The 25,564-nt window shown below is 37.3% G+C and overlaps 2 protein-coding genes and 1 pseudogene across 3 annotated transcripts in view; 2 read left to right on the top strand and 1 right to left on the bottom strand.

Moving 5' to 3' along the window:
• The window catches only part of LOC127452532 (WD repeat-containing protein 26-like), a 54,828-nt gene extending 51,283 nt beyond the window's left edge, over positions 1 to 3,545 (top strand). For both annotated transcript variants that reach the window (XR_007899283.1, XM_051718046.1), the window contains one exon: positions 30 to 3,545. Coding sequence is in view for 1 of the 2 variants with exons in the window: in XM_051718046.1 (XP_051574006.1) it covers positions 30 to 52 (23 nt within the window). In the remaining variant the exon portion in view is untranslated. The remainder of the gene's footprint in view (positions 1 to 29) is intronic.
• Positions 3,546 to 5,906: 2,361 nt separating this feature from the next.
• LOC127452556 (protein cornichon homolog 4) lies at positions 5,907 to 14,433 on the bottom strand. Its single transcript, XM_051718093.1, has 5 exons — positions 14,297 to 14,433; positions 13,874 to 13,942; positions 10,658 to 10,770; positions 10,432 to 10,572; positions 5,907 to 7,431 (listed from the first exon to the last, which is right to left on the bottom strand). Exons 1-5 carry the CDS (start codon positions 14,363 to 14,365, stop codon positions 7,404 to 7,406), a joined length of 420 nt encoding a protein of 139 aa, XP_051574053.1. The 5' UTR covers positions 14,366 to 14,433; the 3' UTR covers positions 5,907 to 7,403.
• A 1,422-nt stretch (positions 14,434 to 15,855) lies between these two features.
• LOC127452703 (fasciculation and elongation protein zeta-2-like) lies at positions 15,856 to 25,313 on the top strand (annotated as a pseudogene).
• Positions 25,314 to 25,564: the final 251 nt, after the last annotated feature.

Genomic DNA, 25,564 nt, shown 5'->3' with positions numbered 1-25,564 from the left:
AAATTCTCTCTGCTTCTCTTCTCATGTAGAATGCTACAGCAGGGACAGTTGATGTTGACTCTGGAGCAGATGTCCACTTTGGAAAATTTACAGTGAGACACACTATAGACTTTGTGAATGAAGAATGAAAACATGATGTAGAAAACAACGGCAGATGGATGTTCTTTTCTGGCGGTTTCACATCCCCAACTCACAATGGATTGGCAGCGTTCGCCACCAGAGACGTCAATTCACTTGAATTAATATGAAGCCGGCTGCTGCCCTTCACCACCTGACTTCAAAACCATGTGGCACCAAACGGTCATGCCACACCCCTCACTGAGGACATGCCCATCTCGGTTTAAGCTCCTCCTCCTTTCTACCCTGCATCCTGAGTGGACGACTGACTCCTGAAACCACACGCACACATACAAAAACAAACGTCTTTTAAAACGTTATTTATTACGGCTTTAATTTATTATTGTGAACGAATCAAGGCCTCAGGCTCGCCTTCTGTTCTGTACAATAATCAAACACACAAAAATGTCATTTTTCTGGCATGTGTGCACCGAAACTTCTCCGGCCATAAAATGGGGTGGCACGGTCTCAAAGACTATTACATTAATGGAGGTGTTCTATAGAGAACAAATCATATCTTTATTTTTCAGCATGAACTCTTGTGCCCTTTTAGCCACCTCTGTGACAACGTATGCTTGAAAGTGTCTTCACCAGCAGATAGAGATATATATATATATATATATATATATATATATATATATATATATATATATACAGTATTTTGTTTTCCTCCATGACTTAACGTCAATTTTAAATGACTGAATTTACAGGCATTTTTTAACAGCTTGATATCATCTTTTGTTTAGAGAATTCCAATCAAGACCCCAAATCATAATTTTGTCCCTCTGTTCATGATTACAGTACTTTATTTTATTCTATAATGTGGTCATTTTGAGAAGGGGAATGTTTGCAAGAGTTGATGGATTATTCATAATTTCTTATTCGAATACTTAAGATGAGCCGACTCAGATTCACCAGGAAAGATACATAACAGGACACAGTTATGTTTTGTTAACAGGGTTGAAAATTAACCCTCAACAGATAAACCGATACATATTTTAGACTGTGAGGCTTGCTTAGACTTGCAGCAGCATGCTAAATGTCCTGATAACAACAAACTAATGTCATGTAAATATTGACCTTCAGCGTACATACTTTGCCTTCGTAAATGGCGAATAGGTGTTTGTATCATAGTTGAAGTCATTTTTGAAGTAAATTTATAGGCTTTTGGTCTGAGGCCTCATCTACACCACTCCATTTTCATTTGAAATCTCAGTTTTCAGTTTTCTAACGTCATTGTTTTCCAATGTGTGGGAATGGTGAATGTTTTTGAAACGCTCTTTTTTTTTTTTTTTGGTGGAGGAAATCACTGTTCTAGTGAGGATGAGAGATGTAAATGTTTTCAATTGAAAATATGCCTAATACTTTTTAGTTTGAAAACACATTGATTTCACTATGTTTCTGCCTCTCATCCACTCTAGAATGGTACTTTCCTTTACTGAAAAACATTCTCCATAAAAAAATTTTTTTTTTTAAAAACACATTTGAGAACGATTTAAAAAAAAAGGTGGAGGAAAGTGCTGTTCTAGTGTGGTTGAGAGGCACAAAAGTAGCGAAATCGGTGCATTTTCAAATGAAAATACAGCTAATTCATTTTCGGTTTTGCTGCGTTTATATTCTCATCCACTCTAGAACGGCGCTTTCCTCCATCGAAAACAGTGTTTCGAAAATGTTGTCCATTCCCACATAAGCGTAGCAAAGTCAGCGCGTTTTCAAAAGAAAATACAGCTAATTCATTTTCGGTTTTGCTGCATTTACACCTCTCATCCACTCTAGAATGGTTCTTTCCTCCATCGAAAACAGCATTTCGAAAATGTTCTCCATTCCCACATAAACATAGCAAAATCAGTGTGTATTCAAAAGAAAATATGCCAAATTCATTTTCGTTTTGCTACGTTTACACCTCTCATCCACTCTAGAATGGTTCTTTCCTTTATTGAAAACAGTGTTTCGAAAATGTCCATTCCCACGTAAACATAGCAAAATCAGTGCGTTTTCAAAAGAAAATACGGCAAATTAATTTTTGTTTTGCTGCGTTTACACCTCTCATCCACTCTAGAACGGCGCTTTCCTCCATCGAAAACAGTGTTTCGAAAAAGTTATCCATTCCCACGTAAACATAGCAAAGTCAGTGCATTTTCAAAAGAAAATATGGCAAATTCATTTTCGTTTTGCTACGTTTACACCTCTCATCCACTCTAGAATGGTTCTTTCCTCCATCGAAAACAGCATTTCGAAAATGTTCTCCATTCCCCCATAAGTGCGTTTTTAAAAGAAAATACAGCTAATTAATTTTCGTTTAAAAACGCATTGTTTACACCTTTCATCCACACTAGAACGGCGCTTTCCTCCACCGAAAGAGGAGCATTTTGAAAACGTTCTCCATTCCCCCATAGTTTGGAAAACTATGACATTAGTAAACTGATTTGTGTGAACATGGCTTGAGGGACGCTGGGGACATAAGAACTAAAATATATTGTTATGGTTAAGTACACCAACACATTGAATGGACCCCCAAATGTGATTCTTGTGTACATGTGTGGTCTGTGTTCCATTATATTCGTTTCCCTCTCATTCCATATTGTCCCCTTTCGGTGGTCTCATTTTTGGATTTCTTTGGATGTTTTTTTTTTTTTTTATCCTTTTCAGACATATATGACTTTATCACCTATGATTTCCTGTTTTATTTGGGGTTGATTTATAATTTTTCCACTTATATTATCATATAGCGGATGTCTTGGCAAGTGGCCTCTAAACTGCTTTTTTCTATTTGTAAATTTCTTATACTTTCGTACCATATTACGCATTAGTACATGCAGGTGTACCCTATAATGATTTAATTATTCAGAGCGAAAGAAACTTTGCCTACTATGATTTCTTCTGTAATTAAGTGTTCATCATTTATATATGAAGAATCTATAGATATAGATATATAGATATATATATACATATGTTTGTGCATTTCTTGCCATGCATCCTCCCTTACAAATGTTAACCGTTTCTCACCTGCATCAGGTAAACTCCTCTGTACAGGTTATTCGTACTCAGACCAGCAAAACCTGTTTTGTTTCTGAGGAGTGACACACACAAACGAAAAAAAAAAAAAAAAAAAACGGGTGCATGCAGAAAACACGCCCTCACACATGCGCTTCAACCATGAAGATATCACGGAATTGTGGTGTTGTGTTTCTGGTTTATGCAACCTAACTTTCCTTTTCTTCTGAATATTTGTGTTTCATTTGAGGTCTTGGATTGACTTTCTTGTGCTATGAGGGGTAACGGTAGCACCCTGGGCAGTCGAGTTCTGACAGATCTGTTTTGCATTTCAGTGTGTTATTATTCTTAGTGATTGTACTAGTATGTAATGTCATGTAGGAGAGGTGTTATGTATACATATTTTCAATAAAGCATTCAGGGTTTTAAACTATCCAGTGAGTAATAACTTTTGTTTCAAACTAATAATTCAGGACATAAAATCCAGACAGAACTGACTAAGATCTAACTGGAGAAACTGAAGTGTTCAGAATTGCAGTTTAACCACAGTGTTCCTTGTTTGATCTACAGTAATCTTTTTAAACGATTAATTTCCATTATTTGCATTTACTGAATTTCTTTTAAATCATTCTGCAGAGAATGCACTCACAAAGAGCAATTTATAACCAATGAAATATTTTAGAATTGAACGAAACCAGAAAAAAAATATTTTCCATGATATTCATTGGAAAGTTTTCCATGACCGTGGGAACTCCAGTAGGATCTTAGTCATCCATGTAAAAGCACTGCTGTCGGCACAGTGTTCTGCAGCTTAGAAATATACATGCAGTTATTTGACATGTGACATTTATTTCAGTTTTCATAATCGGATATATTTTTTTCTATTTTGTTTCAAAAACAGTTTTGAGCTTAGTTAATTATTTTTCATTTAGAAGCTTATGGGAGCAACATTGCAGATACCAAAAAAAAAAAAAAAAAACACCAGACAGCACTGAGCTCATAGTCGGTCTGGTTTAAATGTTATTGTTAATTTCCCGATGGAGAAAATCCATTTTTTACCAGAACCCAATTGTTGCTCTCTATTCCATTAGCAATACATACTGGCATTTTACATTACAGGTGCATCTCAATAAATTAGAATGTCGTGGAAAAGTTCATTTATTTCAGTAATTCAACTCAAATTGTGAAACTCGTGTATTAAATAAATTCAATGCACACAGACTGAAGTGGTTTAAGTCTTTGGTTCTTTTAATTGTGATGATTTTGGCTCACATTTAACAAAAACCCACCAATTCACGATCTCAAAAAATTAGAATATGGTGACATGCCAATCAGCTAATCAACTCAAAACACCTGCAAAGGTTTCCTGAGCCTTCAAAATGGTCTCTCAGTTTGGTTCACTAGGCTACACAATCATGGGGAAGACTGCTGATCTGACAGTTGTCCAGAAGACAATCATTGACACCCTTCACAAGGAGGGTAAGCCACAAACATTCATTGCCAAAGAAGCTGGCTGTTCACAGAGTGCTGTATCCAAGCATGTTAACAGAAAGTTGAGTGGAAGGAAAAAGTGTGGAAGAAAAAGATGCACAACCAACCGAGAGAACCACAGCCTTATGATTGATCAAGCAAAATCGATTCAAGAATTTGGGTGAACTTCACAAGGAATGGACTGAGGCTGGGGTCAAGGCATCAAGAGCCACCACACACAGACATGTCAAGGAATTTGGCTACAGTTGTCGTATTCCTCTTGTTAAGTCACTCCTGAACCACAGACAACATCAGAGGCGTCTTACCTGGGCTAAGGAGAAGAAGAACTGGACTGTTGCCCAGTGGTCCAAAGTCCTCTTTTCAGATGAGAGCAAGTTTTATATTTCATTTGGAAACCAAGGTCCTAGAGTCTGGAGGAAGGGTGGAGAAGCTCATAGCCCAAGTTGCTTGAAGTCCAGTGTTAAGTTTCCACAGTCTGTGATGATTTGGGGTGCAATGTCATCTGCTGGTGTTGGTCCATTGTGTTCTTTGAAAACCAAAGTCACTGCACCCATTTACCAAGAAATTTTGGAGCACTTCATGCTTCCTTCTGCTGACCAGCTTTTTAAAGATGCTGATTTCATTTTCCAGCAGGATTTGGCACCTGCCCACACTGCCAAAAGCACCAAAAGTTGGTTAAATGACCATGGTGTTGGTGTGCTTGACTGGCCAGCAAACTCACCAGACCTGAACCCCATAGAGAATCTATGGGGTATTGTCAAGAGGAAAATGAGAAACAAGAGACCAAAAAATGCAGATGAGCTGAAGGCCACTGTCAAAGAAACCTGGGCTTCCATACCACCTCAGCAGTGCCACAAACTGATCACCTCCATGCCACGCCGAATTGAGGCAGTAATTAAAGCAAAAGGAGCCCCTACCAAGTATTGAGTACATATACAGTAAATGAACATACTTTCCAGAAGGCCAACAATTCACTAAAAATGTTTTTTTTATTGGTCTTATGATGTATTCTAATTTTTTGAGATAGTGAATTGGTGGGTTTTTGTTAAATGTGAGCCAAAATCATCACAATTAAAAGAACCAAAGACTTAAACTACTTCAGTCTGTGTGCACTGAATTTAATACATGAGTTTCACAATTTGAGTTGAATTACTGAAATAAATGAACTTTTCCACGACATTCTAATTTGTGATGCACCTGTATATGTGACTTTCTGTATTTTTTGCTTTGAAAAATATTGCAAATCAAATTTTTATTGAAAATTACATTTGATTTCCAAGTATCGTATTTCGATTCTATGAATGAATGGTGAGAACTTGTTTATGATCATCTTTTATTTAAGAAAACCCACAAATGCCAAAAAAATGCAAAAAGAGAAAAGAAAAAAAAAACATGACGGATGACACTTAATACTACATGCTTAAAAATCAAACCCTCTCAGATGACAGTATTATAATGACACAAAGGTAAGGGCAGCACCTATTCTTACAGTATCTGCCACTGAATTATTGAAAGACAGCAAAATATACACATCTGTCCCAATCCAGGACAACACTGTTCAATAAAACTGAATTAAGATCATGTGACGCACTATTTGGCTGGACCCATCACTACAGCGATGTATTGTTGTTTTATATAACCAGGAGAACGGAGTATTCGGATAAAACCTGTTATTACACACCCATGTCTGAGAATATTATAAAAACTGCGAAACTGTCATGAAAATAATGGAAATTCAAAAATCTTAGTGGCCTTAGAACAGGATCCATGTAAAATAAAATTCATTATTTCTTTCGTTTGATTTTTAATTGGGGGCCAATTATGATCTGGACATGTTCTTGATAGCTTTTGTAAGATTCAAGATATAAGGATGAAATTTCACTTCCAAATGAGCAAATATCAGGTTGACTGGTTTGATAAAAATCTGACATGTTTTTTTTTTACGAGGTAAAAACGCTCTGAAAACAAAAACATGCCATTGAAATGACCCATAACTAGTAAGTTAAATAGAATCGGTGATAGCTGTTATAACAGATGATGTTATGAGAGTATCATCTTATTCTCATAATGGTTATTCTAGTTGTCCTCTGAGTCACGCTCCATTAAACTGCAAACAATTAAACATACACAAATGTTTCAAAAATACATGCAGGGGTCAAGATCGAGACTTTTTTTCTGAAAATCTCTATATTTGCTTAGAGAAAATAAAGCCTATTTTAGAATTATTACAACATTATTTCATACATTCATAATATTATAATGCAAAAAAATGAAGAGTTAAGTATTTATGCATTAAGATAGTATCCGTTTAATGCTGATATGAATAAAAGAAAAACATTGAGAATAAGGGGAATTATATGCTTAGTTGTCACAATGCAGAAATTCTTAATGGTGTTAAAACAGGCATTATTTTCTGTAAGCAAATATAATCTCTTATTTTTTCTTTGACTTCAGGGTGAAATGTGGCGTGAGATTCACCTGTGAGTGCCATGTTTGCGCTCTAAAACTTGCCAAACAGAGGTCCAATGAGTCAGTGCGATTGTCTTGATGCTTCTGCTCTGAGAAGCAGCTCAATATCACTCAGTCCAACACAAATAAAACATACACATGTAAACAGGAGCCAAATGACATCCGTCTCACGCTTCATCATGGTTTGTGGTCAACAGATGTGGGTTGTGTTTTTCTGTTCGTAGAATAGTGATGATGGAGCACATCTTCTGTTTGGGGTGGATGAATTTAGTTTTACAAAGCATAAAAGCCAGTTTATGATTTGGCAGTTTGTTCTTGAAGACTGCTGTGGGTCAATCGTTGATCAGTGCCAGGATCATGCTACAAAAGACACCAGAGATAACAAATGAAACCTCACTTACTGAAAGATAAACAGAGAGGCAACATGGGGATTTAACTGAAGCAGACTCTCTAAACCAGCAGTGCGGCTCTTGTTTCAAACTGTTTACTATTTAACATTTAATCTGTAAATTAAACCACTTGTGGGCTCACATTGTGAGTGAATTTTCTAGATGCTGTGTGATGAATGTTTAGCCAAATTATTTCAAATGTTTACATTATGTCATGTCTTTAAGACAAAACTTTTGATGACAGGGCCTGTGATTGTTTTAAACATTCCCTTTCGGCCGGCCATCGCGGGCCACCATTTCAACCCGGGCCCCAGTGCAGTTGCCCACCCTGCACTGCCTGTAGTTACACCACTGCATGTGACCAATAAAATGGCTCATATTGGAATAAAAACAGTGTTCACAGTGAAGCTCCAATCTAGAATTTTTAATCCGTCAAGTAACATCCCACATCAAAACTTTTTTATGAAGGACAGATAAAAATAATAACAGTTTAATTGTATTGTGGCATAGTAAAGTACTTTATTTGATATATTTTCATTAGTATTTTATTTAATATTAAATACAGTATTATATCTTATTAAATATTATAATTAGAGCCATCAATCGATTAGCATTTTTTATTGAATTAATTTCATGATATACAGATTAATCAAATTAATCTCAATTAATCGTATATCAATATTTGCAGAGAATGCTCCCCAAATACAAATAATTCAATTTATAATGATAACTAGGGATATAATTAAAAGAATTAAAAATATCTCATATTACTATGAGATAAATAAAATACATTACATTATTGTGGCAGACAAGTATCGATTGGGCAATACAAAAAGTGGCTTTAGAAGGCAATATTGTTTATTTCAATATCATTGAACATAAGCTTATCAATGGCCTTCAGTTCACAGCAATCCATTTTGCAACTGAATTTGTCAGTGATAGATTTATCATAAGGGCTTTTCTAAGCCTGTCGGTAAGTTTGGTTTGTTGCCTGTACAGCTGCACTTACTGCCCCCTGATGACTGAGACTTGCAAAATTATGAAGGTGGTACTTCAAGCTTGAATTGCTCTGATGGTAAGAATATTTCTTATTACATCCCGGAGGCATGATTAATTGCCTTATTTTTTTAATATAATTTACAACACTGAATTAGTGTTAATTAATTGACAGCCCTAATTATAATATTAATACTATTAAATATAATATATTATTGTTTTATTATACATTTAATATTTATTTTTAGTATTTTCATTTAGGGAAAAGGAAAGCCTTGATGTTATCTGCTTCCATTATCGGCCAATTCAAACCATTGCATTTAAAACTAATGTTTGTCGATAATGGTGTAGTCACCGATATGCTATGTTCAAAATAACACAATATCATACTGCATATTACATTATTACACGTTGTATACAGCTTGCTATTTGTTTCTATAGCATACAGTATTCAACAAATAAACATTGTTAAAAGTTTTCGATTATTGCCAAAAGACCATTTCCAATGATATTTTTTAAACACTATCATGGAAATAAGCACACGGTACATTGCATTCATTGTGAAAAATAGTGCCTTATTGCATATACTAATCCAGAGATTGTTTAGTAGAGAAGGGCCACATCTATTTAAATGAATGGGAGAAATTGGAACACCCAACCAAAAAGCTCTAGCACCCAACAGTCAATGGATGTAGAAAGGATGTCCCGTCTTACAGGTAAAAGAGCCAATCACCTTTTAGATACAGACATCATCTGTCAATCAACTCGCTACCGCGCATTAGCTATACAATCCTGGAAAATTGCATTTTTGTTTTCCGTAATATGAGTTAAAGCAGCACAATTTATGATTCCAATATTATCACATTTTATTGCCGATTTGAAATATGATCTTTGATCGAAACCTTGACCAACCGTTTTTTTGATCTTGGTCTTTCTCCATTCAAGTAGATAGGAACTGCACTGGCATGACTGGAAATAGCATGACTGGAAATAGCCTCCCGAGAGCATTCCAAAGATGGCCATTCTCTGTTGACTTCTCTCATCAACAAGGCATTTCCGTCCACAGAACTGCTGCTCATTGGTCTTTTTTGATTTTGGCACCATTCTGAGTAAACTCTAGAAACTGTTGTGTGTGAAAATCCCAGGAGATCAGCAGTTACAGAAATACTCAAACCAGCCCATCTGGCACCAACAATCATCCATGCGATTATCTAATCAGCCAATCGTGTGGCAGCAGTGCAGTTCATAAAATCATTCAGATACGAGTCAGGAGCTTCAGTTGATTTTTATATCAACCATCAGAATGGGGAGAAAATGTGATCTCAGTGATTTGGACCGTGGCATGATTGTTGGTGCCAGATGGGCTGGTTTGAGTATTTTTGTAACTGCTGATCTCCTGGGATTTTCACACACAACAGTCTCTAGAATTTACTCAGAATGGTGCCAAAAACAAAAAACATCCAGTGAGTGACAGTTCTGTGGATGGAAACGTCTTGTTGATGAGAGAGTTCAACAGAGATTGGCCAGACTGGTTTGAACTGACAAAGTCTACGGTAACTCAGATAACCACTCTGTACAATTGTGGTGAGAAGAATATCATCTCACAATGCTGTTCAGAGATGCGGGTTGGCGCTGTTTTGGCGGCACAAGGGGGACCTACACAATATTAGGCAGGTGGTTTTAACGTTGTGGCTGAACGGTGTATATCCCATGGGTAACTTTTGAGGAGTAACTATTATTCTATTATTATAAAATAATCAATTTACCAGCCCTGAAAACAAATTGAGCCTTGGTTGGATGCTTTACATATCAGTGAGATAATATCAGTGAGATAACTTTCTGTCTAAGTGGGCGGTTCTTGGACAGAATGAGCTGCACAGTGGATCAGACTTGCTTAAGTCTGGCTATGCAAAACTAGGTGCCTGCATTATTTGGTTTGCTGCATGTCAGACCTTAGTGGAGTAAGTGTTTTTACCTGTACAGGTAGATGAAGAAGCAGAGAAGGTGGAAGCCCAGTTTGATCATGGCTTCCTTCATATGGGACTTCAACTGGCCTCTGTTATGAATCTCTGTGGGATCATACACCCCCATGTTCCCCATCGGAACCTTCACGTATCTGTTTGCAGGGAACAATAATGGTTAGTGGGATATTCTTTAGGCTTATACTGTATTCTCTATAAAACCTGTTTCAGACAGATCACCTGTACACATTCCATGACGCCACCGGAAGGTTGAGTAGGAACACAAACCAGTGCATGGACACCAGCATTAACACTGTGGCCAGAGCCTGACCGATCATCTCAGGTATCACCCACTGAACACAAACACAGCAGTTATTAACAAAAGGCAAAGAATCTGTTGGTAATACATTCAAATAACTTTCATAAGAAAGTCAATAAATGCTTAAAAAAAATCTGTAGTTCCTTCAGTCCAGATTGTTGAACTGGCACTTTTGAGTACTTGAATCTTTAAAAAGTAAAACCTCTTCAAACGGTTTCATCTAAACATTTATCACATGGAATAAAGATCTGATCATGGCCTTGATCAACCTTCAAGTGGATTTAGTATTGTAGTGGATTTAATATTGATTAAATTGACTTGGACTTTCAACATGAACCAGTTTATTAATAAATATTCAGACATTGCTTCTGATTTGGTAATGACACTTTAAATATATCTACTCCCAGATCATGATGTAAAAATGCTTAGAATTAATTGAAAATACAATTTTTGTTTTATGTGCATAACAAAAAGTAGAACTGCCCTAATTTGAACACTTTTTATGAAATGTATTATAGAGGCGAAGTTAAAAAATCTAGACGGGGGACAAGCCCAAAATTGAGAAATTTTGGCAAATTTAATATTTTTATAAATTAAGAACATTTAAATAAGCTAATATTTAAAGACCCCCTTGGGTGAAAATCAAGTTAACATTGTTTACATGTCCATATGGTGTTTTTTATATGCTAAAAGACATACCATGAGCAAAATCAGCAGTCAGCGCCATGGCTGAGCATTTTTGTCTTGGAACTGCAGTGTACTAAAAAACACGGATTCAGACAGCCAGGGTTTCATACTTCACAAACCTATGAACCAATCCCCTCAACTTGTGGGGTGGGACTTTCCATATCATTAGCATACACTATGGTGAAGCAAGGAGTATCAGGAGAAGACAGGTGTAGCTAAGTATCGGTATTTTGCAAGCTACATTTCACCATTTTCAAGACGATGGCAGAGACGTTCTGTTTTTGATGCAAAGTTGCGAAAGCACAAATGGTGAGCCTTCATGTATTATCAAAGAATCTGAAAATCCAGATAAATGGGTGCAAACTTCCAGAGAAAACTCGGGTTTGCAGTAGTCATTTTCCAGAGAACTGTTTTGAAAATTGTACCCCAAAACAGATGGGTTTTGCCACAAAACATATATATATGGAAGCCCAACGCGATTCCATCAATTTATCCTGGGGACACAGCGAGTACGAGCCAACATGTTGGTCAACCGGTAAGTTTCTTTTTCTTTGTTTGATCCATTGACTCTGTCCAACAAATCTGCAGTGTGCTAGATAAGCAGAAGACCGCGTTGGGTACTTTATTAGGACCATAGTGTTCTAATAAAGTGCTCAGTGAGTGTATAAATCAAAGTTTCATGACTTTTCTAACCATATAATATGCATTAATCTAATGTATGTTTGTTAATGATATTAATTTCATAAAGTGATACCAGTGTAATTTGAATGTAGTATTAAGAAAGACTAGGCTCCAAACATCTAAGACCTCTATTGAAAATGCTTCTATTTTGCATTTTGAACTGACAAATGTTTTACCTCCTTTTACTTTAACAACAGCATATTCACATGAGCTGCCGTTAACAAAACCTGATGATCATTTTATCCAGCATAATTTGAGAATGTTCCGAAGAGCATCTCAAGTCTGATCATTTGTACAAATAATTGATCATGGTCACACATTTGCTTTATATGTGATTAATGACCTAGAAATAGTGCACAATCGTAATATTTCTTCTTTGTTTTACATAACTTTTATTCATTTTACATTTTGCAAAATTTCCATAAACTTTGCTTATTTCCAGGTTTAAATGGGGGGGGGGGGAGAGGATACCAGATTTTTCTGTGTGGTTTCAGACTTTTGGACTTATGGAGCTAGAACAATGACAAAAGTATATGAATTTCATTCATTTGAATTCCAGATATGAGATTTAACCAAATTTTAGACTTTATTGGTGTATTTTCTAAATTTGTATTTTTAAACAGAAGATTTAAAAAAAAAAATAATAATAATAATTTGCATGAATTTCTGAATTCAAGAGATCTGCATTTGGAGTTATGAATTTCTTCTTAATCTGAATTTACAGCTAATTCCACCTCTAAAAAATGTCAACTGAAAATAATCAGCCTTTTAAAAATACAAAACACAATTTCACATCTATATTAGGGATGGGCACAAGTACTCGGACGTTGCAGCAATGATTGATCATGAAAACGATGATCGATGGTGATCATGTTGTATTGACCAGCCTTAACTATTGCGTTACACAATAAAAAGTAGGATCCTGATCAATCTGTGTGAGTGTTAATGAGTGAAAAAGCAAGAAAGGAAAGTTCCAAACACTTGTGTATTAACAATAAATATATGTACAACAGACAACACTTCACAACACACAACAATACTTCTTAAGTGTATATACAACTAACAGTCTTTGAGATGGTGTGAGTGTTTGCAATCCAATGTGAGCTCACCAGTGCATGTAATCAAACCCAAGGAGAACAGTCCTGAAAAAGGTATTGTACTTCCACAGAGTTTGATCCTCAATTGATAGTACTGCACAATCCAAGTTTAGTCCAATGATCACTGAACCAGTCACTAAAAAACTGGTGGGTGCTTACTAAGATTACTACGGTAACTTGAAGGAAGAACAGACAGACGCGTTGTGCACATTCTTTCATTGAGTTGGGCAGTGAATCTTCACATAATAACAAAATATGATGCATTTTATTTTGATTATGCAATCTTTTGTACATTTTGTAACAGATTATTTTATAACAGCCTATAATAATGAATAGACGATAGACTGAAGATGCAATTTAGCAGCCAAAGACGTTTGGCAGACATGTTATTATATATACAGTTATGTGTTGTTGCCCCTCGAGTACTCGACGAGTAATTAGTCTGAGTACTCGAGTAGACAAAATATATTTATCTATATTTCAAATGAACCAAATTCAGATTCAAATACTTTTGTCATTGTTCTAGCTCCATATTGGACCGCGCTGTGCACATCTATCTACACATCAAAACAACATGTATTGCTTTATAATGTAAACTGCAAACACATTTACTTTTCTCTAATAAAAGACGTCTCTCTCATTAACACTTTCAACACTTCAATTCACACTTACTTTGTTTAACTTTGAACAGCAAGCTCGAGCGTTGATGTAGTCACATTCCAGATCAGACAGAGTAATAATCTGAGAATAGAGTTCAAGAATGTGCACAGATCATAAAGAATGAGTCAGAGCAATCTATAAATGATAAAAATATGGTCCTTCACCCTGTTTATCAAAGCTGCATTATGTCCCATCCCTCAACTCATAACGAAAGAGCCAATCAGCATAAATTCACAACTCAATAAATGTAAAGATCTTCCATGCATCGTGTCAAAGCATGAGAACCACATTAAACACACATTATAAGACAAATGATCATAAAGATCAATCAGTAGCATCTGCCCGCAATCTCAGTGAGCACATGCTGAGACACACAACACAAGTGAACACTGAGAAATGAGAGATCCACTCGTGTGCAGTGTGAGTAAAGGATACGAAGTACACGGAGAGGAATATTAAAGCGCAGCAGTCGACGAGTGAAAAGATGAACACGGCTGCCTCCATTTTACACTTCCTATTTCACCGCTGCGCCGCCGCTTCCGGGCTGTTTTCTTCTCTAGTGCTGCAGAGTCAGTGTGGAGTCACAATGGTGCCACCCGGCGGCGGAGACATGAAACAACATCGGCTCAAGCCCGGAGATCTCCAAATGGGGGCGGAATCTTAAAAAGAGGGCGGGATGGCTCCATAAGAGGTGGAGTTACTGAAGAAGGGGGATGGGCCAGCTCTGAAAGGGGGCGACACTTTCAATCCATACATGGTTAAGGTTAGGTTTTGTTTATCTTTGCTGGCAGTTTGGAGGTCCCGCCCCTTTTTGGAGCTCAGCCTACAGCTATATCCCTCTAGAGAAAGATGCTGCTGCGCTCGAGACTAAAATGATATCAAGATTTGCCACACTTTTTGACCACTGCATTTCCATGACCCTTCCCAGATGTTTGTGATTACTGGATAAGGATGTTCAAAAATCATTCAGATTCAGATCGATTCGTTAATGAATCATTCAACCTATTTGTGATTCGGTCTGTTCGATCAATTAATTGAAAAGAAACTCAAAATCAGACCACTATGGCTAGCGAGCAAGTTTTACTTGACTCAGGAGCAATATTACAGATGAAATATTTTACATTTATTAAAATAGTTTAGCATTACTTGCAAAATGTAAATTCTTACCGAAATTTCCATGACTTTCCCATGACTAAGATTTTATCAATTTACAGGCTTCACATGAGAACCAACCACTGATCTAACCAACTTAAGAAATTAACTAGGACTCAGAGTAAAAAATGCTACTAAAGTGACCAAAATGTCCCACATATTTCAAATGTGGTGGCCAAAAAAAATAATTAAAAAATGCCCCTGTTCAAGGAATGTTCTGGGTTCAGCACTGGTCCCTCGGTTTAAAAAAAAAGAAAAAAAAAAAAAGGCAAAAATCGAGGTTAAAGTGAGGCACTTAAAAGGGAAGTGAATGGGGCCAATCTGTAAACCTTAAAATACACCCTTACACCCTTACACACACACACACAATCCTACAGGAATCCTTCAGGAATTTTCTGCAGTTTTCTTACAGGATTTTCTGCTCATTTTCCTGTAGAAATCCTGCCGGAATATTATGAAGGAATGGAAATAATTTTCTGCAGGAATTGTCTTACAGGTCATTAAACACCTTTATTCCCTGCAGGAATATTGTGCTGGGTAGATTTAAAATCCTGCAGGACATAGCAAGTGTTAAACCATACACATTGTGCAGGATTTTTTTACAGGAACTATTTAGGTGGTATCCTGCAGGATTTGATTTCCTCCTGTAGAATCAAACTCACCAATACAACAAAGTCCATTTTTAACAATGAATAATTTTATTTATGGAATGATGTCATAATGAATGACATAATCTATTACGTTCCTAAACAGTTGAGTCAGTCTCACCTAGAAAACAGAGAATTAAACAAGCTAAGAAACAGCACAATATTGCTGACAACGGTGAAAAATAGATCAGAACAATGGTGCGAGATGAGATCCTAACAGTGTAAAATATATACGTTTTTAGATGGTAATAGGTTTCAGTGGCGTGCACAGAAATGGTGCTGCAGGGGTGCCTCTGAGAAAAGATTTCATATTCAGTTTGGAAAAATGAATAGATTTTGCTCTTATGGAAAGAAATTGGTACTTTTATTCACCAAAGTGGCATTCAACTGATCACAATGTATAGTCAGGATATTAATAACGTTTAAAATTTCTATTACAATTTGAAAATATTTTTCAAAAACTACTTAAACTACTTTGAAGAGTTCTCATCAAAAAATCCTCCATGTTCAGCAATGACAGCTTTGCAGATCCTTGGCATTCTAGCTGTCAGTTTGTCCAGATACTCAGGTGACATTTCACCCCACACTTCCTGTAGCACTTGCCATAGATGTGGCAAGATGTGTCTTGATGGGCATTTCTCACGCACCTTACAGTCTAGCTGATCCCACAAAAGCTCAATGGGGTTAAGATCCATAACACTCTTTTCCAATTATCTGTTGTCCAATGTCTGTGTTTCTTTGCCCACTCTAACCTTTTCTTTTTGTTTTTCTGTTTCAAAAGTGATTTTTTCTTTGCAATTCTTCCCATAAGGCCTGCACCCCTGAGTCTTCTCTTTACTGTTGTACATGAAACTGGTGTTGAGCGGGTAGAATTCAATGAAGCTGTCAGCTGAGGACATGTGAGGCGTCTATTTCTCAAACTAGAAACTCTGATGTACTTATCCTCTTGTTTAGTTGTACATCTGGTCTTCCACATCTCTTTCTGTCCTTGTTAGAGCCAGTTGTCCTTTGTCTTTAAAGACTGTAGTGTACACCTTTGTATGAAATTTCAAGCAATGTATAGCCTTCATTCCTCAAAACAACGATTGACTGATGAGTTTCTATTGAAAGCTGTTTCTTTTTTGCCATTTTTGACCTAATATTGACCTTAAGACATGCCAGTCTATTGCATACTGTGACAACTCAAAAACAAACACAAAGACAATGTTAAGCTTCATTTAACGAACCAAATAGCTTTCAGCTGTGATTTTCTAGTACCTAATTAGCAATTTAGCATGATTACTCAAGGATAAGGTGTTGGAGTGATGGCTGCTGTCTAGATTTGATCAAAAATGACTTTTTTCAAATAGTGATGGTGCTGTTTTTTACATCAGTAATGTCCTGACTATACTTGGTGATCAGCTGAATGCCACTTTGGTGAATTAAATATCAATTTCCTTCCGAAACACTTAAATCTGTACATTATTCCAAACTTTGTTAACGATAATGAAGACGAGACAAAAAATAGGTTTTTAATTAAAACATACTGTTGATGAAAATATGACAAGAAAAAATAATACTGCAAGATATTAACAACGCACTAACATTTATTTATTTATTTTTAAAGAAAGAAAAATCAAGAAAGAATTTATTCAAATAATCCAGTCATAGTATGTTGGGGATTATTGGTGATGTTAAACTGTAAGAGCTGAATACCTGTACAATGAACTTTTCTAACTGGTTAATTTTCTCACTCAGATGCATATGTAAGGAATAATTGATGACAGACCATTAAATTGTTTAAAAATAATGCACGCCCGAGGTGGAAATGCGGTCATGATGCGCAGCGGAGTGTGCATTATTTGTAAAAAATTCAAAGGCCCAGAGTCAATTATTCTGCTTATACCACGGTTACCACACCTAAATACATCATTCAGGGTTTATCTCAAGACATTTTCTGGTTTTCGTCCCTAAAACGCTCTTGTGAGTGGAACTACTTTCTTCCGCCATGGCATCAGCATCTTAATTTAATACAGCTCAACCCTTCGTTGCTAATTTGAAAACGTCACATTAGAACTAGCAACGGAGGCTTGTGCTGCTTTACTCGAGGACTTACTGGAGTAATAAGGTAGCGCGTTTGTGCATGTGTGTGGGTTTGTGTTTGAGGGATCGAAAAGAGAAAATCAGAAAATGAGATAGATCGCTTCTGGGATTACCTCTTTTGTTGCAGCTCTCGTCAGAAGTAACATCGCTTCAAAATCACCAAGATGTGTGTCGCCATATTCCCGTTATAAATCTTAACAATTTTTTTTTTATCCCCACTGAAATGCAGGAGTGCGCTGACATGACATTTTGCTCTCAGGAGTATATTTGGGCCTTAAGTGTGTGCGTTATGCGTATAATGTGTGTCCACGAGTGTGGGAGTGTGTGTGTGTGTGTGTGTGTGTGTGTGAGAGGGGGAGGGTTTTTCCCAGAGATATCAGATAATATAGAAACTGTTGTACTGATCAAGTGTATCTAGCTTTGATACAGCTCAAGCCTTCGTTGCTAATTCGAAAACGTCATGTTAGAACTAGCAATGGAGGATGCGCTGCTTTTCTCTCTGTGTGGTAAAGTGAAAGGGGGGGGGCTTTAAGGGCGAAATACATTGAAACATTAAAAGTTATTTCGGATAATAGAAATGTATGTATTGATCAAGTCGAGGGGGTGCGGCTCGAGTCTCAGTGTGTGTGTGTGTGTGTGTAAGTGCGGGGCAGACGAGGGAGCGCGAGGGCTCTTTTTAATCAAAATTGAAATAAATGTAGGATATTATAGATATTCTTTGATGTTCTTAATTGATTTACTTTAAACCATTTAAATAATTTACTTTGTTTTAATTTGTTATTTTGTTATGGTAGCCTTTAGGGCTCTTTGAAATAACTGAAATAATTTGGCGAAGTGATATGGAACCGTTATGTGGTCAAGACCTGGAACTACTTCATAACCAATGAAGTGGTTTTTCCTTGGAAAAATCATTGCACATCCATCCATCAGTCTTTCAAATCCATCCAGTCATTAGTACGTCCGTCTGTCCGGCCCTCCCAACCATCCATCCATTCATCCATCCATCCATCAGTTTTTCCTATCCATCTGTCTGTCTGTCCGTCAATCCGTCCGTCCGTCCATCCATCCATCTGTCCATCCATCAGTTTGTCCTGTCCATCCATCAATCCATCCATCCAGATTTCGAAGTAGAAGATTAAAGGATTTTTTTTAAACTTGATTAAACTTTCTGACAAGGCTTTGAAAGTTTCAAAGCATTCAAAGTTTGTTTTGAAAGTCTTCCTTTACTAGTTGTGTTGTGTTTAGATCATTGAGGATTGAGCTGGAGGAGATCATGAAGGACTCACCAGAAATGGAATCAGAGCAGAACTCTGCACATTCAGAACTCTCACATGTCTCTCAGAAGACCCAAAGATCTCACACCAGCCACATCCATGAGGAGAGTGAGTACATCCTTCTGCAAGCTCCATGCTTGGGTTTGCTTCACGCCTGTCATGTGTGTTATTTGTGTTCACGAGTAAGGCTGATGTCTGTATTGGAGCTGAATAAGGTTCTGTAGGAGGTGAAGACATCCATCCGTGGACATTCAGAGGAGTTGATCCAGCATCTGGCCATGAGGGACGAGCTGGAGTTTGAGAAGGAGGCAAAGAACAGCTTCATCAAAGTTCTCTTAGATGTGCAGAACCAACAGAAGGAACACAGAGAGATGCTGAAGAAGAAGAAGAAACTCAAGAACACAGCTGGAGCACTGCAGACTCAATCAGAAAGACTGTCCTCTTCTGTGAGTTACACAAATCAGCAGATTGGGAATTTTAGGGGAAGTAATTGTGCTTTTATTTTCTTGATAACATTGATGCAACCAAATAGCTCTATGACCCCGGTTACACCTGCTATTAACATCTGTCTTGGGTGATTCGATCCACATGTGGTCAGGTGAGACACATCGCTGTTTACACCTGGTATTAACATGTGTCTCCTGTGAACACATTTGTTTGGATGTTATTAAGGACCCCGTTTACACCTGGTATTAAGATGCGTCTCGGGTGATCCCATCACATGTGGTCAGGCGAGACAGATCGCTATTTTCACCTGGTTGCTTAAATTAGTCTCCTGTGACCACTTTTGTTGGGGTGTCATTAAGGATAGGGTCTTTGATTTCATGACGATATACATCAGTTAACATCAGTTTGTTACTACATGATGACAAAGAAAAAAAATTGAACATTTGGTGCACTGTTGCTGTCAAATGAATTTGAAATTTCATCTCATAACAAACATTGAATTATCAACATGATGTTTTCCATATTAAAGCAATATCACATGAGCAAGAATGCTGTATGTACCTATATCAGCACTACTGTGATTCAGCCGCAGGCATGAGTGCCACAGGTAATAACAGCCGTGCGGATATAGGGACATACAGCACAATTGCAAGTGTTATATTGCTTTTATACAACAGTTCAATGAACAAGTAAATAAATAAATGAGGAAAACCTAAGGACTGTCACAAAAAAACGCACTTGTGCATGGAACTTTACCTGCCATTGGATCAGAATCTGCCATTGTAAGTTCCAAAGATGTGCCCCAACCTACTTTACTAATTCGAAAACTAAGGATGCACCGAAATTTTGGCCGACGAAATTGCTAATTTTGGTTTTCAGCAAAAAGAGAATAAAAGCAGAAAATCTTGGCCCGACCATCTGATAAAAAATCGTTACTTTAAAATACGGTAACTGGAACACTGACATGGAGAAAATGCATTGTTTATGTGAAAAGATCCTGGTTTAATTACATTTCATGTAAACATGCAGCAGCAGATGATTGATGATAAATAGCTATTGACGGTAACTGCTTATAGTTGAGACGCATCTCTTTATACAGTATGTGTGTGTGGCCACTCGAACGAGCGCAACAGCACAAAATATCTCACTGTGTTAAAAATTCAAATGTGATTGCACAGTTAGTATTTCTTAGTTGCTCAATAAAGTCCACATTCCCAGAAGTGATAAACCGCTCTTATGGTTATTAGCGCATTATAAAGAGAATTTTCCTGTGCTGGCTCTGCAGAGGCTGTGAGTTCAGCGATTAAATAACCCCACCCACTGTTTAAGCCGAGTCGCGCTCTACATCAGCGCTGTCAAACACACGGAAGAGCCCGACCCAGTCGACATCCACTTGCAGTCTCACGCAGTTTGCACTTTTCGGTTTCGGCCAAGAATTTTCATTTCGATGCATCACTACTGAAAACGTCACTTTAGAACTAGTAACAATGGTCCTAATCCAACTGTTTCTAACAAGTTATTGGAGAAACAAGGATGTGTGTGTGTGTGTGTGTGTGTTTGAGAGAGAGAGAAAGAGAGAGCGCAATTGAGCATGTGCGATTACCTGAATTTTGGTCAAATACATAATATTTTCTTTGTGTAAAAATAACCGTCTAACCGTTCTCTCCTCGCTATGTCGAATATTTACATCTCCTCTAAACCTGGAAATTCTGGTAAAAGGAATGTGTGATTACTTTGTCTCTCATCTGTGATGAGTCTTGATGCTGAATCTCTTAGTTTAACTATATTTCCCAGGTGTAGTGCAGTAGTTATCCGAGCGATCATGGAGTGAGAGACAATACCAGTGACTTCAAAGAAACCACTTGCTGACTGACGTGCGCTGACTCAATGCACGTCAAAATTAACTAGTGGCTCACAACACATAAAAATTGTCTTTTGTCACCACCTGCTGACTAAAATCTTTAATCTCACAAGATGAATGAAAAGACACATCTAGCTCTTTTACACATCTGCGCTGATCTTACACTTTAGTTTAGAATGGCACGAACACAAGCGGAGTAATACAAACAGTGAAGCATCCGAGTGCTGATGGTGTGAGACATCAGCACTCATGGAACGTCTCTCTTCCAATCAGATGCGAGGACCGGAACTAAATGTTGTATAATCTGTTAAGTGGTAATTTTCATTCCTACTTTAAATGTGGCTGTCATTCCCAAAACATGCAGTGTGTATGTGGCCTTTGTGACAGGATCACTAAAATCAACTGCAGCTCTGAATGGTTTTATTAGTGACAAAAATGACCAGGAATGAAAACTTTATGGTAAAGACAAGGTGATAAAATCATTCTGGGCTTGTGTACAACTATTGATGCATCTCTGGATGCATTAACGAAGAAATCTGTGACCAATTCCTATAGTTGATGATTATTTTACTTAGCCTATAACAGATATGATGGCCGATATTTTAAATCTATATTATTTTGCCTGTTGTTGTAAAAAAACAAAAAACAAATAAAACGTGTTGGGTGAAATATTGATATTTCGTTTATTCATAATCATTATTTGAACGATCCCGACATCGGTTCTTAAAATCCCAAGAATGATCATTCTCTCTATGCACAACCTTCTACAAAACAAGTAAATGCAAATACAATTTGAATCAAATTCCAAATTTCCTAGAAATGTACACTGGCGGCCAAAAGTTTGGAATAATGGACAGATTTTGCTGTTTTGGAAGGAAATTGGTATTTTAATTCACCAAAGTGGCATTCAACTGATCACCAAGTATAGTCAGGACATTACTGATGTAAAAAACAGCACCATCACTATTTGAAAAAAGTCATTTTTGATCAAATCTAGACAGCAGCCATCACTCCAACACCTTATCCTTGAGTAATCATGCTAAATTGATAATTTGATACTAGAAAATCACTTGCCATTATATCAAACACAGTTGAAAGATATTTGGTTCATTAAATGAAGCTTAACATTGTGTTTGTGTTTCTATTTGAGTTGCCACAGTATGAAATAGACTGGCGTGTCTTAAGGCCAATATTAGGTCAAAAATGGCAAAAAAGAAACAGATTTCTCTAGAAACTCATCAGTCAATCATTGTTTTGAGGAATGAAGGCTATACAATGCTTGAAATTGCCAAAAAACTGAAGATTTCATACAAAGGTGTACACTACAGTCTTCAAAGACAAAGGACAACTGGCTCTAACAAGGACAGAAAGAGACGTGGAAGGCCAGATGTACAACTAAACAAGAGGATAAGTACATCAGAGTCTCTAGTTTGAGAAATAGACGCCTCACATGTCCTCAGCTGACAGCTTCATTGAATTCTACCCACTCAACACCAGTTTCATGTACAACAGTAAAGAGAAGACTCAGGGGTGCAGGCCTTATGGGAAGAATTGTAAAGAAAAAGTCACTTTTGAAACAAAAAAACAAAAAGAAAAGGTTAGAGTGGGCAAAGAAACACAGACATTGGACAACAGATAATTGGAAAAGAGTGTTATGGATCTTAACCCCATTGAGCTTTTGTGGGATCAGCTAGACTGTAAGGTGCATGAGAAGTGCCCGACAAGACAGCCACATCTATTGCAAGTGCTACAGGAAGTGTGGGGTGAAATGTCATCTGAGTATTTGGACAAACTGACAGCTAGAATGCCAAGGATCTGCAAAGCTGTCATTGCTGCACGTGGAGGATTTTTTGATGAGAACTCTGAAGTAGTTTAATAATTTCAAAAATTATTTTTTTTTTCAAAACGATCAGTTGAATGCCACTTTGGTGAATAAAAGTACCAATTTCTTTCCATAAGAGCAAAATCTGTACATCATTCCAAACTTTGTCCGCCAGTGTATGTCCACATATGTGGACAGCGGGACTAAGTTGTGAAATTTTAAATAATACCAAACTATAGAAAGTCAGATTTCTTTCATAAAATAGTTTATTATGTGTCCAGGAGTGTTGATTATTCATGTTTTTGAGACATTATAGACACTACAGCTGATTTTCTATAAAGCTGAATAAATCATTCCTATTTAAAGTAATGTCCAGCATTATCCAATCACTGACAACCATGTTAAAATAAAATGTAGCATTATAAAATTCTGAATCTATGTACTGATTATCATTGTTCCATGTCTGCCAAACATGTTGAGTGATCCAAACATCATCTGCAGCCTGAAACTGAACTTTTGACCGGATTTTAGGAGTGAATGCACTTAGCTGCATAAAAAGTTGTAGGATGCTCCCTTGCTCCCTATTTAGTGAATGACTTAACCTCCAGTGTGCTGTCTGTCTGCACTGGTCTCAGAACAGTTTGAAATGCATCTTATTTTAATCCTAGCTCCATATAAAATCTCTGAAAGCAACATTTTTCAGCTTTTGGATGATACATTTATTCTCAATGTGAAAATGCACAGTAAATATACAGGAATGCATTTACTAATGTAATGAATAGAACTGTATTGTACAGTGATAACAAAATAAAATATAACAAAATGTATATTAAAATGAAGCGAAATTACCCACAGATGTGTTAATGTTGAAAAATATTCAAAATAACTAACATATTTTTTCAACTTTTTACGGAACGCGGTCCTAATTTCCACATATGTGGACGTCATGCTTATCAGTGCGCTGACGTGCGAAAAATGAATGGCAAATGAAGCGACATATCAAACGGAACTAGAGACGCTACTCCGCCCACACCCAGACAGGTTTCAGTCCAAAATCTTAGAGGTTTCTTACTTTTGTTGGTGCTGCGTCCGTAGGAGCATTTCACGGAAATCAACGTCATACTGTTGTGTCACATGACACGGTGTGCCCTTAAATGACAGTCTAGAGTCTTGCGAACAGCATTCAGTCGGTTTTAATTCATTTAATTTATATGTTGTGTACCAAAATACAACGTCCACACATGTGGACATGGGGTCGCACGAGGTTAAGTGGCCACTGGAAACGTATGTGAGACACCTGTTAATTCCAGGTGTGAACAGCAATGTGTCACAGATGACCACTTGTGACCAAATTACCTGAGACAGATGTGAAAGGAATAGTTCTCACAAAAAGATCATAATAGTAATAAAATTAGCAGGACTGTTGATATGCTCTTCCTTCTTCCTCTTCTACCTCTTGCCTTAGTTGTTGTGATCAGATAACATTCTGTTTTCTTCCTTTTGTCCTGGTCTCTCTCTCTCTCTCTCTCTCTCTCTCTCTCTCTCTCTCTCTCTCTCTATGGAGGGCATCTACACTGCCATTCAGAATGGCTTTCGGCACAATTTTGGGCATGTGGGTGGGGAGAAACAGGTGGCCATATCTCTTGGTTCCTCTGTTCTTCTGCTCTGGAAGTGTCGAAGTTGCTCATAAAAATCACATTTTATACATCATAAATCCTACTGACAAGCATCAAATCAGTCACGTATCAGGTTCTCTTTTTTTTATTTAGATAGCGTGACACCCATGTAGGCAATAGACATTGAGTGAGCTCATTAGATTTTAAGACACATCCCATGTCTGTCAAATAATCAGCTGGATATGTGATGTAGCAGTGTCTAACCTCGCCATATCTCAACTTTTATTCAGTATGTAACAACAGTGATCCATTTTGAGAGGAACGACGGGCCGTCGTCCGTCCAAGACCTGCAGATTTATACCAAAAGTGAGAGGAAGTGCATTAAAGCAAATACCCTGTTTTTTGCTGCTGCAGTTTGTTTCTCCATTCTATCATGACATGTTATTGTTAATATTTGCTCTTGTCCAGTTTTAGAAGCCATGAGAGATGACAGTGACAAAGGCTACATTCTTAAAAGTAACAACGCTTATAACACACTCAGTGTTTTGTAATTAATAGTGCTTGTTACATTTTGTCATTATTCTGTCATTATTTATGCGAGTTCGAATCCAGGGTGTGCTGTGTGACTCCAGCCAGGTCTCCTAAGCAACCAAATTGGCCCGGTTGCTAGGGAGGATAGAGTCACATGGGGTAACCTCCTCATGGTTGCTATAATGTGGTTCTCGCTCTCGGTGGGGCGAGTGGTGAGTTGTGCGTGGATGCCATGTAGTTTTCTTTATAGTGTGGGCCTCCACACGCACTA

The sequence above is a fragment of the Myxocyprinus asiaticus genome, chromosome 15 (assembly GCF_019703515.2).
Source record: "Myxocyprinus asiaticus isolate MX2 ecotype Aquarium Trade chromosome 15, UBuf_Myxa_2, whole genome shotgun sequence".
NCBI lineage: Eukaryota > Metazoa > Chordata > Actinopteri > Cypriniformes > Catostomidae > Myxocyprinus > Myxocyprinus asiaticus.
The sequence above is the reverse complement of the archived record's forward strand: the minus strand, read 5'-3'. Positions and strand labels throughout refer to the sequence as shown.